Source organism: Bos indicus x Bos taurus, chromosome 4 (genome assembly GCF_003369695.1).
Source record: "Bos indicus x Bos taurus breed Angus x Brahman F1 hybrid chromosome 4, Bos_hybrid_MaternalHap_v2.0, whole genome shotgun sequence".
Lineage (NCBI taxonomy): Eukaryota > Metazoa > Chordata > Mammalia > Artiodactyla > Bovidae > Bos > Bos indicus x Bos taurus.
The window spans coordinates 48,677,460-48,691,231 of record NC_040079.1 but is presented as its reverse complement, the minus strand read 5'-3'; the positions used below and the strand labels follow the sequence as shown (position 1 = coordinate 48,691,231).

The window sequence follows — 13,772 nt, the reverse complement described above, 5'->3', positions numbered from 1 at the left end:
AAGTGAAAGAAAGTGAAGTCGCTCAGTCGTATCCGACTCTTTTCGGCCCCATGGACTGTAGCCTACCACGTTCCTCCCTCCATGGGATTCTCCAGGCAAGAGTACTGGAGTGGGTTGCCATTTCCTTCTCCAGGGGATCTTCCCAACCCAGGGATCTAACCCGGGTCTCCCACATTCCAGGCAGACGCTTTAACCTCTGAGCCACTGGGGAAGCCCAACTTTGAGTGACATCTAGTCAAATAGTTAACCAAGGCTGTTAACTCTAGACTGTGATGACTTCCAATTCCTTTCCTTTTTACTCTTAATTTATTATTTGATTTGAACAACTTGATTGATTTGCAGCATTTACATAGTCATACTCAAGCCATATTTTCTGTACCACAGACTCTTCCCTCACCCGTTTGTCTCAGGAGTACCATTTCTCACAGCCTCTAAGTTTGAGAAGCTGAAGTCAGAAGTAGCTAAACAGTCCAGTTCTGGACCACAGGGACAGAGTGTGCAGATGCAAATGATAATCTGGACGGGCAGCAGCGGGGGACGGGTGGAGGGCCGGGCAGGGCAGAGAGGAACTGAAAAGGGAAATAGAGACTATGACGATCTTGTCAAGAGCCTTCAACAAATTCTTTCACTTCCACAGGAAATCCATTGATGACTCTTGGGTGAGCAATGGCACCTACTTGGAACTTAGGAAAGATTTTGGTTTTTCCAAACTGGACCATCCTGTCTTGTGGTGAAAGAGGAAAGAACAAGACATCTTTGTGCTTCTCCTGCATTTGCTTTCTGAAGCCACCGTCTTGTGTCTGTATATTTAAACAATATTATCTAGAATGATCACTTGTGCTTCTTAGCTTAGCGTTGTAAGTATTTAAGTATATATTTTCTTCAGTAGGTTTCTTTACAATTTCAAATGTTATCATGATTGTTTATATGAATGTAGAACACCTTGATATTTCTTTTTATATATAAACTATTTAATAAAAATAAAAGATTGAATGTTAATGTGTGGGTTAAAAAAGAAACTTTAACACTAATTTTCCAAAGGTTAGGAAAATTCTAATTAAATTTATGCCTTATAAAATTAGGTTGTAAAGAAAATCCATCTCTCCCAGGTGCATTAAGAAAAAAGAATACCTAGGGTTACTCACCCATGCATAAGCTACCCAGGTTTATTTTGGTAGCTCAGGTATCTTTTTGCCTCAGACAGCTTTTGAATTGCTCACACAGAACAATTCTGCTGGTGCTGGAGTCTGAAGAATACTCGTATTTGCATTTCAGTGACTGGAGAGAATGGTATAAGATGAGTGAGATATGTTTTTATATAAGATGGGTGTGGTACCTTCTCAAAGAGGGAAACATTTGAAGTCATCCCTCCCTATAGTTTCATTGCCTGTGTGCAAAATCATACAGAGAAAGTGTTGATAATTTGAGAAATCCCTGTTTTTTAAATATCATAATGAATTCCCAAACAGTAGGAAATTTCTCCTTAGAGTTAAATCATTACAAGTTAAAAAAAACTGTTTTCCTACTCCACCCCAACCTCCCCCACTATTTGCCCACATCTCTGTTGAACGTGGAATGACCCAATTTAGTGTTAAAATACACAGGGGATTCCACATGGCAGTTTGACTTTCCAGAAGTTTAATAAAGTAGCTGATTGTTTTAAGTAACTCAACACATTTTCCTTAAATACTGTTTTGGTATTTTCTACCTCTTAATAAGCAATGTATTTTAGATCTTGTATTAAAAAGTTTGACCATCTGCCTTATAGAAAAATGTAGAGAATTGAGTTCTTCCTTTGTGCTGTGTTCTGATAAAGCTTTAAATGTCTTCTTATCCCCTTCCTACACTTTCTTCTTAACTCATATCACTCATTTGTGAGTTTTGCAGCAGTCTTGAATGATACAGATTATAACTACCAAAAGGAGAAACTTTGCCTTTTTAAATGTGTTATTGCCAATTACAATAATAGAATATGTGCAGTAGTTGAATTCTGTGATCACAGCAGTTCCAATTTCTGCCCGTATTACTTTAAAACCAAAGCTTGAGTTTTAAGCATTTTCCTCTAAAGTCCATAACAACCCTATGGGATATCAAGTAAAATGATGTGGTAAAAAAAAATTTCTCCAGAAAACATTTTTAGATATTTAAATAACATCAAAGAATGCTTTGAGTGAAAAATCAAATAAGTAATGGGAAAAAGCATGCACTGTTTTTCAGTGTCACAGAAACAACTAGTTAGAGAGTGTTCCATTTTCAAAATAGAGTTAAAGTGGATCACTAGCCTTTTGGAATCTGCAAGTGACTAGCATTTTAAAATAATATGCGATTCATTAAATATTGCTTTCATCCATTTCATTTTATCAAGACGTCGAGATGAACACAGTGAGAATATCATTTCCATTTCTAATGAAAACGATCAAATTCTTTGGTATGGGCTTTGTTCTTTTCTTTTCAAGCTTGTATCAGAATTCTGCTCACAGACAGGAAGAAGAGGCCTGTGGATTTTAAGGGTACTCCAGGGGAAAACAAATCTCATTTTCACAGTGTGAAGGTAAATGTAGAACTTGAGTAATACTGACTGTGGCAGAGGTTGGCTCAAAACAAGAACAAAACATGCAGCCTGAATGGATGTAGCTTTGTCATGAGGTCTTTGGCAAGTCTTTAATTGTCCCAGTTGCTATTTCAATTGATCTTATATTTCATTTTGTAATCACAAGGATCAAGGGACCAAACATCACCTTTGTAGTCATTTGAGATGGGAGTGTGGATAAATTTGAATATGCATGCCAATTTTAAAACCTATTAGTACCCACCTCTATAAAGGGTTTTTCTGACATTTAAATGGCTTGGTGATACATCCTATTATAATCCTCAAATTCCCTTGAGGGGGAAACAGCTTCTTTTTTCCTTCAGTCTCTACTCTCAAAAGCACCTTCTCAACCTAATTTGTATCTCAAGGACATTTTATAGTCTTAAGATGAAGGAAGCAGAAACATGGCATTGTTTGAGGACTGAGGCAGAACTGACTTTTCCAGATTTTGGATCTCCCAATTACATAATGCCAATCACTTCATCGCTGAAGGTACACGTTGTAACCTCTATTTTATTCCTGGTCATCCCATCCCAAATGTATGGTGAACCACACCGCTGTTCTTGGAAATGGGACCGCGTGCAGTCCAGTTTCCCACATTACACCCCAGGTAACGTGGTGCTGCTGCCCCTGCTGGTCGTCCCAAGCTGCAAGAGATGCTTTTCAGGAAGGGGCCACAGTCTCCTGTGTAGCCAGGCAGATCACTCCCTCCCCAGGTCCCAAAGCCTAAGATGGTATTTCCTGGAGTGAAATGTAATAATCAAAGTCTCAGTGCAGCTTCTTTCTCCATGCCATTCACCTCCTAGAAGCCAGGCTGGTTCTGGTACTAACTAAACAGACGGAGTTCACTTTAAGACAACCGTCATTATCCCCACAGAATGCCCAGACAGCCCCCACAGCCTCATGTGCTTCCTATAGACTCTCTGGGAGAGTAAAATAGACAAACCATTCATTAAAAAAAATATTTACTTCATTTGGGCTGCTGCTTTTCTCACATCCTATTTTTAATTACTTCCAGTAAATCATTGACTTGGGCTTCAAGCACTGTCCTTCTGTGTTTTCCACATTTATGATGAGTGACCTTGTCCTACCATTAATAATGTCAACACTAAAAGAAAAATGATAAAGGTTCTGTTTGGTTGTTGAAACTTGTTGTAGGTCTAATACTTATTCTGTAAATTATATTATGCCTTCCGCTATCATAGAATTTTCTCAGACCTTTTAGTTATGAATAGGAGCAATAAGCAGTTGTATTGACATAATTTATTTAAATGTCTTTAATTTTGATATTAACATTGGCATAACTCTATTTTTGCTACCAAATGATAGCTATTTTCATGTGCTCAACTTTCCCTACATTGTATTAATCTGTTGCTTGGTGTTTGTCTCTATTTTTCTTTTTTGGAAATATAGACCATATAAGTATCTGCAAATTGCAGCAGTCTGAAATGCAAACCATTTTCAGGAACTTTGGTTTTGAGGAATGCAATGATCAGAGGTTGTTAATTTATTTGTGATGATTTTATCTTTGTCTCTTACCCTCAGAAGATACTATTTTTTTTAATGGATTTTGTAAATCTTTCATCTAACTGTTTATAAGATTATTTTCTGTTTAAAATTCCAGCCTTCCACCCATCCGCCGAGGCCTCCCCCAAAAGCTCCAACTAATTTGCTTTTTCCCCACGTGTAGCTAGTTGACTGAATAAATAACATGGAAAAAGGCTGCCCCTGTGGTTGTGTTTCCAGGTTAATGGGCATATGTGGCTGTTGATGGGACAGAGCAAGACTCCAGCTGAGATTCTTGAGGGAGAAACACACAAGATTAACTAAAGTGATGGGGTTGGAAATACAAAAAATACCCCAGGACCCAAAGAACCCTGGAAACTTTGGCAAAAGTTGCCATATTTTTGGTCTGAACATTTCCGAGATATACTGCAAATGTAGGTCCCCCACCACTGGGACAAGAACCTGAGGGGGGCAGCTGGAGCTCCACACAGCCCCCAAGAAGCCCTCTCTGTTCAACCCAGCATGTTATGGAAATATCATTATTTTTTGTGTGTCCTAACATGAAAAAGGGAAATGCTGACCACCCACACTAATTTAATGGCCCTGGTGAATGGCTGACTCATCTCCTCCTACACCCAAGTTGTGTCCTCTGCAATACCCTGAACACTGAGCCTTCCCTGAAGTTCCATTTGGTTTAGTTCACATGTTTACAGTGTCACACATACACTGGACCGCAGAGTTACACACATAAAGTCTTTGCCTCCCCCAAAACACTAAAGAGACAACCAGAAGCCACTCATGAACCTTGATTGGATCCTGGCTTAAAAGAAAAACAAGCTATCAAATACATTTTGAGGACAGTAAGTGCAATTTGCATATAAGCATCATGAAATTATTGCTAACTTTCATATATGTATATGGCATTTGCCTGTTGATCTGTATCAAACCTGCCATTAAAGAAGGATCAACATTATTCCAAATAACATCACTAAAGGAAATCTTAAAAGGCAACTTCAGACTATTTTAACATTGTTGGAGTAGATATGAAAGCGTCCTAAGGTTTCAACTTGAAGAAGGCAATGAAATTTGAAGGTACAAGTTCTTAGCCTTTAGTTTATGAACTCAGCTGTATTATCTAGTAGAACTGATGAAATATCTGCATTAACATAATTAATATCCATCAGTGACCGGCAAATCAGGACATCAGGGCCCTAGCTGGTGCCAGTCAGGAGTTTCTTATTACGGACTAATTAGTTGGAGTTCCTTCAGGAAAGAGAAGCCAACTCTATAGCTCAGGAGATTTTAATGAAGGGTCCACTTGTGGGCTATTAGCAGGATTAAAGCATAATAGCAACACTGGAGAGTTGTAACTGCTCCTGCAGAAGTTGGAGCTCTGAGGAGAGGAGGAGCCGTAGTGGAGGGACCTTCCGTCTCTGCCAGAAAATCCAGCCTAGAGTCGAGAAGAACTCTCCCAACCTTGGTCTTCTCCGGCCGCCATTCTCCTTGGTGGCTGAACCCAACAGGGCAGGGAGCCCCAAAGTGCAGTGCTCAGGCCCCAGGACAGGAGGAGGCCCTGGGCCAACAAAAAACAAGCACCTGGACTTTATGTTTACCGCCATCGTCTCGTATGAGATTTTGGAGGAATTTTCAGTAAGTAAATAAGCTTTGGAACCTTTTTTTTAAAAATATAATTTGTTGTGGCTCCCAGTTATCTTCCAAGGATGAATTATGATTAACTGTGCTTTTTAAAAACTGGTTCTCCATGATATTATTGTTGTTGTCACACTTAAAATGAGTTAAGGGCAGCCTCTTCTTTATTAAATGCCATAGTTTAAACAGATAGCAACCTGGGAAAGACGTATCAGCTAAAGCAGTGATTTTTTTAAATTGGCTAATATGTTGGGAACTTTACACACGCACACACTCTCTTTTTTTCTTCCTCTTCCTCTGAGGGTCAGACCTCACAGTCTGTTGACCAACATTTGCTCACCACAAAGCAGGAACGCCACTTTCTAATGTCATGATTGTTCCAGGACTTAGAAAATGGCACGTTGGTAAGAAGTGTGTGTTTCTTTTCACAGCCTTTCATGCACTCCTTTTGTACTGTCTTTGGGATGCAAAGGTAGGGGCCCTGACACCTCGTAGGCCTGCAGACAGGGAGCGGGCAGCCACTGAGATGGATGTTTTCTCTGAAAAACATTTTCTGACCCAGGAATGGCCCCAGACACTGGTGATACACAGCCTTCCTCCTTGAGAAGCTTCCAGTCTCCTGGGAGGCCAGTGGTCAGTGATTAATCGCAGAGTTTAAGCACGCCCCCGGGTGTGGTAAGAGGACCCCCAAATGAGAGGGGAGCAGTGCGGTGGATGGAGAGGAGGGCGGACCTCAGAGCCGGTGAAGGAAGGAGTGGGCTTGGCGGGCCCGGAAATCAGGGGGAAGGGGAGGGGGAACCACGGGTGACTCACAGCTGCTCTCCGTGCCAGCTAAACTGCAGCGCAGCTTCCCAACCAGCGTCCAATGAAATTTTTGAGGTGTCACAATACGTGGTGTTTCCTCAGCCTGGAGCCATGGGACAAGGGTTGGGAGGAGGCAGGCATTGCTTAGGCACCCGAGTGGGCCAAGGAAATCCCCCTAGAGAACCCTTCTGCCTCTGCTGCAGAATCACATAAGCCTCCATGTTCCCCTCGCCATATATCCAAACACAGTTTAGTGAGGAAAAGGGAGGCCAAGCCTGGGAAACCTGAGAGTTTCACCATCTTTCCAGAAGTGACTGAGAATTGCTGGAACAGACTATCCAAATTATCAGACTAGATAATTTCTGTAATTTTTTATTGTGGTAAAATATACTGATATATGGGCTTCCCTGGTGGTTCAGATGATAAAGAATCCACTTGCAATGCAGGAGACCTGGGTTCAATCCCTGGGTCGGTAAGATCCCCTGGAGAAGGGAATGGTTCCCTATTCCTGTATTTTTGCCTGGAGAATCCTGTGGACAGAGAAACCTGGCTGGCTACAGCTCATGGAGTCACAAAGAGTCAGACACGACTGAGTGACCAACACACATGCACACACACATATTGATACATAAAGTTTTAACATTTTAACCATTTCCCCCTAGTTTTATTGAGCTTTGTTAGATGTATGGCACCATGTAAGTTTAAGGTGTAGAGCATAATGGCTTGACTTACATATCTTGTGACGTCATTACCGTAAGTTTAGTTGACATCATCTTCTCATATAGGTACAAAAAAAGACCAAAAAAAAATGTTTTTTTTTTCCTTATGATAACTCTTGGGATCTACTCTCTAAACAACTTCCAATTTTACCATACGGCAGAGCTAGCTCTAGTCGTGTTAGATATTACATTTCCAGTAATTATAGCTCAAGGTTTGTACATTTTTAAGTGTAAAAGTCGGTGGCATTAAGTGCGTTCACACTGTTGTGTGACCATCACCATTCTCCATCTCCAGAATCTTTTTCATCATCTCCTACTGAGATTCTGTATCTATTTAGACTAAACAAAATTAAACCTTGAATTGTTTTTCTTGCTAAGCAATAGGTGAAAGGCTCATGAGGAAGACCACATCAGTTACCCACAAGGTGAAAGAATTAATTTTTCTCACTTCTGAGTTATAGTGTTACAGTTTTGCAGACTCACTATGGAAGTATTACCACAGCCCTATTTAGGCAAGGGGGCTTCTCTGGTGGCTTAGAGGTTAAAGCATCTGCCTGCAGTGTGGGAGACCTGGGTTCAATCCCTGGGTCAGGAAGATCCCCTGGAGAAGGAAATGGCAACCCACTCCAGTATTCTTGCCAGAAGAATCCCATGGACAGAGGAGCCTGGTAGGCTGCAGTCCATGGGGTCATGAAGAGTTGGACACGACTGAGCGACTTCACTTTCACTTTCACTTCTTTAGGCAATCCCTATTTAATGGAAGTGTTTATTGAGAACCAGAAATTAAGCAATTTGACCAAACTCTCCCAATTTCTTAATAGCAGTGAGGGGATATGAGTGCATGTCTGGCATGTTTCAAAATCCAGCTCCTCTTGCTACAGAATGAGAGGGAAACAGTGAGATCCCAACTCCCTTTTCCCTTCCAAGTCCTTATTCTCTAATTTTAGTCCCAAAGGTCTTTGAAGCTGACATAGGGAGCTCATTGAACAGGAAAAGAACTCTGGGATGAGACTTGGGAACTTAATTCTAATTATTGGTAAAACTTGAGTAGGTCACTTATCCACAAATCTCACATGGCCCCAACATCAAATGGACAAATTACTACTAAATTTCTCTCTGTGCTGCCAGATTGTGATCTTAAGACTAGGTAGGAATGTTCTTTGGTCAATCAATAAATATTCATGAGCACCAAACACATGCCAGACATAACCCCTGCCCCCATGGAGCTTACCTACACATTGGAGAATCTGCCCTAAATTATTCTTTTCTATTTTATCCTGAAAATGGAAAGTATTTGGCCACATGGAAGAATTACATTGCTTATTTAGAAAACTGTCAGATTCTGAATCATCAAACTTTTGTAGAATCAAAATGATCCAAGTGTGAATAATACGCTGCAAAGTCTATTGGTATGGTCCTTTGCCTACAGTCAACAATACAGGGAATACAGAAGAGATTTTAAAAATTAAGTTTCTGTTCTTGTGGAGCATAGAGTCTGGTGGGGGCAGAGAGTGGTGGCTGGAGGTGGAGACGGTGAGCTCATAAACAGGCAGATGAGTGGTGTGACAGATGTAAAAGTGCTATGGAGGAAAATACTCAAGAGTCGGGAGGGAAGATGAATATTTCAATACAAATACAAGTCTAAAGCAGGGATGTGTCTGGTGAGAGGAAGGAAGCCAGTGCAGGTGGAGCAGTGTGAGTGGGGGAGAGGATGCAAATCAAAATTAGGGCAGGGAGGTACTTGGGGTCAGAAGATTTTGTTTTTTGCCAAGTGGGATTAAAAGCCAACAAAGGGTTTTGAACAGAGGAATGATATGATTTGACTTATAATTTTAAAAGGTCATCTGGCTGCGTGGCAGAGCTTGCAGGGGCCATAGGTGGACACAAGGAGCCAGTTAGGAGGTTGTTGGGCTCATTCAGAGAGAAACAGTGAAGGTTTGGACCAGGGTGGAAATAATGGAGTGGGAGGGAAGCAGAAAGAAACTGGAAATACTTTGAAGATAGAATCAATAGGACTGGCCAGAGTTAAGTTTGGGATGTGGGAGGAGAGAAGTCAAAGATGACTCCAAGGTCTGTGGCCTGAGCCACTAGAAGGATGAAGTTTCCATGAACTGAAATAAGGAAGACTATGGGCAGAGCAGATTTGGGTGCTCTGATGAAAAAATTAGGTGGTAACTTTTTTCGAGAGTCCTTTTAAGTAGGCAGCTGGATACAAGTGCAGTGAAGGGTAATGCATCAGGCTTGAGTTGTTCACACCCTGTACATTTGACAAAGAAAAGACTGGACCTCAACCACCTCTTGTGAGATACCCTCTAAGCCCTTGGAATATTCCTGGGACTTTTATATGCCTGGGACTTTGGACCATGCTAAATAGTTTACAGTAAAAATGTGGTTATGGTGGGGACTTTGGGCCACACTGTAGAAGTCTGAGCTCTGGAAGGGCTGGAAACCATCATCAGCCACATTGGTGCTCCATGCCAAAGTGACCAGCCCTGGACACCAAGGCTTCCCTGGTTGATGATACTCTGAATAAGTGGTCACACATTTTTGATAGGGTTGCTCAAGTGAGAAATGCCAGAGAGATTTAAGACTCCTCCACCTCCCTCATGCCCACATTCATGGGCCTGAGTCCTGCCCAGTCCACCACCTGAGAAGTTCCTCTTCCTTACCCACAGCACTGTCTCTGGCCAGCCCTTCCAGAGGTCAAACAGCATGGCCCAAAGGAAACTTGATGGTTCCTGCCTGGCCTAATGGAGCCCCTGACTGCAGTCACAGTGCCACCTCTCCATCCTCTAAGCCGCAACCAGAGTGGTTTTCCTAAGCTCTGTTCACAACATTAATCTCTTTAAAGTACATCTCTGCTCAGAACATCTCAACATGGCATGTGTGTAACACAGTGGTCACAAGTCCAGCCTTTGTAGTCAGAGACTTGGGTTTGTACCCTGGCTCTCCTGTTTCCTCTGTTCTGCCCTGGAGCTCACCCCCAAGGGCTGTTCCAAGGAGCACCTGCTGCTGCCATTTACTGATGGCTTACACCATGCCAATCACCACCCTTAAGGTTCCCTAAGTGTCCCCATGTCACTAAGGAGGAAATGGAGACCTAGGCTGAGGAACTTGCTTACAATCTCAGTCTCAGACTCGAAAAAACCATGATTCAAGTGTTCTTAGCCTCTAAAACAGCAGTTCTCAGAAAGTGATCTGGCATCCCCGCAATCTCTCAGTACCCATTCAAGGTGCACAAGGTCTAAAATATTTTCATAATACTATTAAGACACTATTTTCCCTTTCCACTTTCCCTTTTGAATGTATAGAGGGGTTTTCCAGAGGCTGTATGACATGTGAATGTGCAAGGTTAATGAAGAAGCAGACGAGAAGTCAGCTGTCTTCTTTTAAGCCAGACGGTCAGGATATTTGCAAGAATATAAAATAGTGCTATTCTTCCCTCTAATATTTTTTGTGCTAGAGATTCTGGTTGTATTTATTTAAAAGTATGTTTTTATGTAAACATATAATGGTATATTATCCATAGTTTTTAGAATTAATATTCTTCAGTTTCTCAGTTTGAACTTCTAATACAGTAAATATCAATAGATATATATAACCTACATAAATAAAAGCTCTCTGGGGCTCTCTCTAATTTTTAAGAGCATGAAGGTCTTTTAAGAGCATACAGTCTTTAAGAGGATATTTAAACTTGAGACCAAATAGTGTAATAAACACAGCATTATGCTGTACATGATATATATAATTTATAGTGTCTGATGGAGAATGAGGGCTCAATAAGTTGTTTTTACTATTTTATATGGTGCTGTAAATGAATAATATGTGTACTGGCCCATGACTACTCTATGCTTCATTTCCCCTCATGCATTCTTCTCCCTTGTTTTATTGAATTGCCTATAGTCTTGGGTCCCCAAGCTTTGCACAGTCTGTCCCTCTTTGAGAAGGATCTCTCCCACCACATCTACCAAACTCACTTTCTCCCTTTCAAACCTCAGCTTAGGCATCTCTACCTTTTAGAAGGTGCCTGGAGCTGGGTTCTAGAGCTGGGTTCTACCCTGGGTTCTATCTAACCCTAACCCTGACCCTGACCCTAATTTTTTTCTTTATGAGTTATGGCACTGCAGTTCAGTTCAGTCGCTCAGTCGTGTCTGACTCTTTGCGACCCCATGGACTCCAGAACACCTAACTCCCCTAACTTCCTGTCCAGGACCTTTTAATATACATACTGACTAGAGCAGAAAGTCATGAGGACTTTGTTGATTTCCTTGGAAGAGGAAGATTTTTGTTACTGCCCATTCACTGCAGTTGAGGAAGAGGCCTTCTTCCTGGAACATAGCCATTTCCCATCACCAGAACGATAATTGCAAGAAGATCATGGTCTAGGCCAATGCTTCCCCAAACATGGCCTAAATCCCCTGCTGAGGTGCACATTAACATTCAGATTCCTTCCCCCATCCATGACCTACTGAATCACACTCCCTGAGAATATGATTTTTTGTTAAACTTTTTTTCTTTCTCTGTATTTGTTTATTTGTTTTAAAATTTTATTGGAGTATAGTTGATTTATAATGTCGATAGTTTCAGGTATATGGAAAGTGATTCTGTTATACATATACATATATTCATTCATTTTCAGATTCTTTACCCACATAGGTTATTACAGAATATTGAGTGTACTTCCCTATGCTATACACTGGGTTCTTGTTGGTTATCTATCTTATATATAGTACTGTGTGCATGCTAATATCAAGCTCCTAATTTATTCTCCGCACCCCACCACGTTTCCCCCTTGGTAACCATAAGGTTTTTTTAAATCTATGAGTCTGTTTCATAAATAAGTTAATATGTATCATTTTTAAAATTAGACTCCATGTATGAGTAATATCATATGATATTTGTCTTTAACTTCACTTAGTACAATAATCTCTAGGTCCATCCATGTTGCTGCAAATGTCATTATTTCATTCTTTTTTATGGTTGAGTAAATATTCTATTATATATATATGGACCACATCTTCCTATCCGTTCCTCTGTCAGTAGAAAATATGATTTTTTAAATAACAAAGTCTTATTTTGATTTGGTGATTCTTACATGTACAAGGTCTGAGAATCATGAGTTTGAGTAAACTCTGGGAGTTGGTGATGGACAAGGAGGCCTGGCGTGCTGGAGTCCATGGGGTCGCAGAGAGTCAGACTCGACTGAGGGACTGGACTGAACTGCAGTGCCGTCCATTAGGGAGACAATGATGACTAAGAATTTTACCACAGTGAGAAAGGAAATAACTTACAGTGAATATTTATCATGCAGGTGATGTTGGACTTGGTTTGAATGGGCATTTTTAGGCAGAGACAGGCAGCAAAGCTATTCCAGGCAAGGAGAATGTCATGTGTAATGGAAAAGAAGCCCAAAATTGTGTGGCAAAGACAAAGAAAGACACAAAACCATCTGTATCCTTTCTTTGATGTTATGTACAACCAAGAAACTTTGGGGATATTAATTTGGCTATTTAACTGCTATGTGCTGGGTGGTAAGCATGAGCTTCCCAGCCATGAGAGAGAGATTTGTGCATTTTGGACTACAAATCAATAAACTGATTTCCTGATTTGTAAACTGACCTTTTGATTAAGGTGAATCAATACCCCAGGGGCTTCCCTGGTGGCTGAGATGGTGAAGAATCTACCTGCAATGCAGGAGACCCACGTTTGATCCCTGGGTTGGGAAGATTCCCCTGGAGAAGGAAATGGCAACTCGTTTCAGTATTCTTATCTGGGAAATTCCATGGACAGAGGAGCCTAGCGGGCTACGGTCCATGGGGTGGCAAAAAGTCAGACATGACTGAGCAACTAAGTACTTAACACCCCAGAATGTGTCAGGTGGCAAAATTCTAATTTTGTTTTCTAATACAGTTTTTAATCTGTAACACTGGGGCCTTAAATGTGAGACGTACCCTTGGAGGTCAGCCAGAGAAGAGCCAGCTGACCTCATAGTGTCTTGTAATGGACGCTATAGTATACTTTCCAAAGCTGCTATTTTGTCCTCCTTCCTGCTGACAAGGAGCACTTTGATTCTGTTCAGATATGGACAACCTTGTATTTGAAGGGAAGCCAAGCCCCGTCCCTGGCCATAGCGTCTCAGTCAGACTAAACCTATGTACCAGTTTCTCCTCTTCCCAATGACTGACTTAGGAATGGGCTTGGGATGATGAGATGGGGGCAAAAATCTTCTGGCAGCTTGAAACATGTCTTCCAGTCTCACAAAGGGACTAAAGAGAGGGTCATTTCCTTTCCATCCCTGACTAGCTGTGTGAATTGTTTCTGTAGTCAACCTGAAACCAGGAAGAGGCAAGTCTGAGGGGGCTGAGGATGGCAGTGAGAAAAGGCAGAGTCTGCCCTGTAGATGACACCACTGAGTCTCTGAGTTGGCCACCCTGGAACCTCTCTACCTGTGCACACCTTAACATATGAGATGACAAGTGTGCTTATTTGTTAGGTTATTTTAG

General features: G+C 41.3%; 1 protein-coding gene across 3 annotated transcripts in view; it reads left to right on the top strand.

Moving 5' to 3' along the window:
• OSBPL3 (oxysterol binding protein like 3) overlaps nt 1-4,314 on the top strand; it is a 199,543-nt gene extending 195,229 nt beyond the window's left edge. For all 3 annotated transcript variants that reach the window (XM_027539354.1, XM_027539355.1, XM_027539353.1), the window contains one exon: nt 638-4,314. In XM_027539354.1, coding sequence (XP_027395155.1) covers nt 638-734 — 97 coding nt within the window. In that variant the 3' untranslated portion in view covers nt 735-4,314. The remainder of the gene's footprint in view (nt 1-637) is intronic.
• Nucleotides 4,315-13,772: the final 9,458 nt, after the last annotated feature.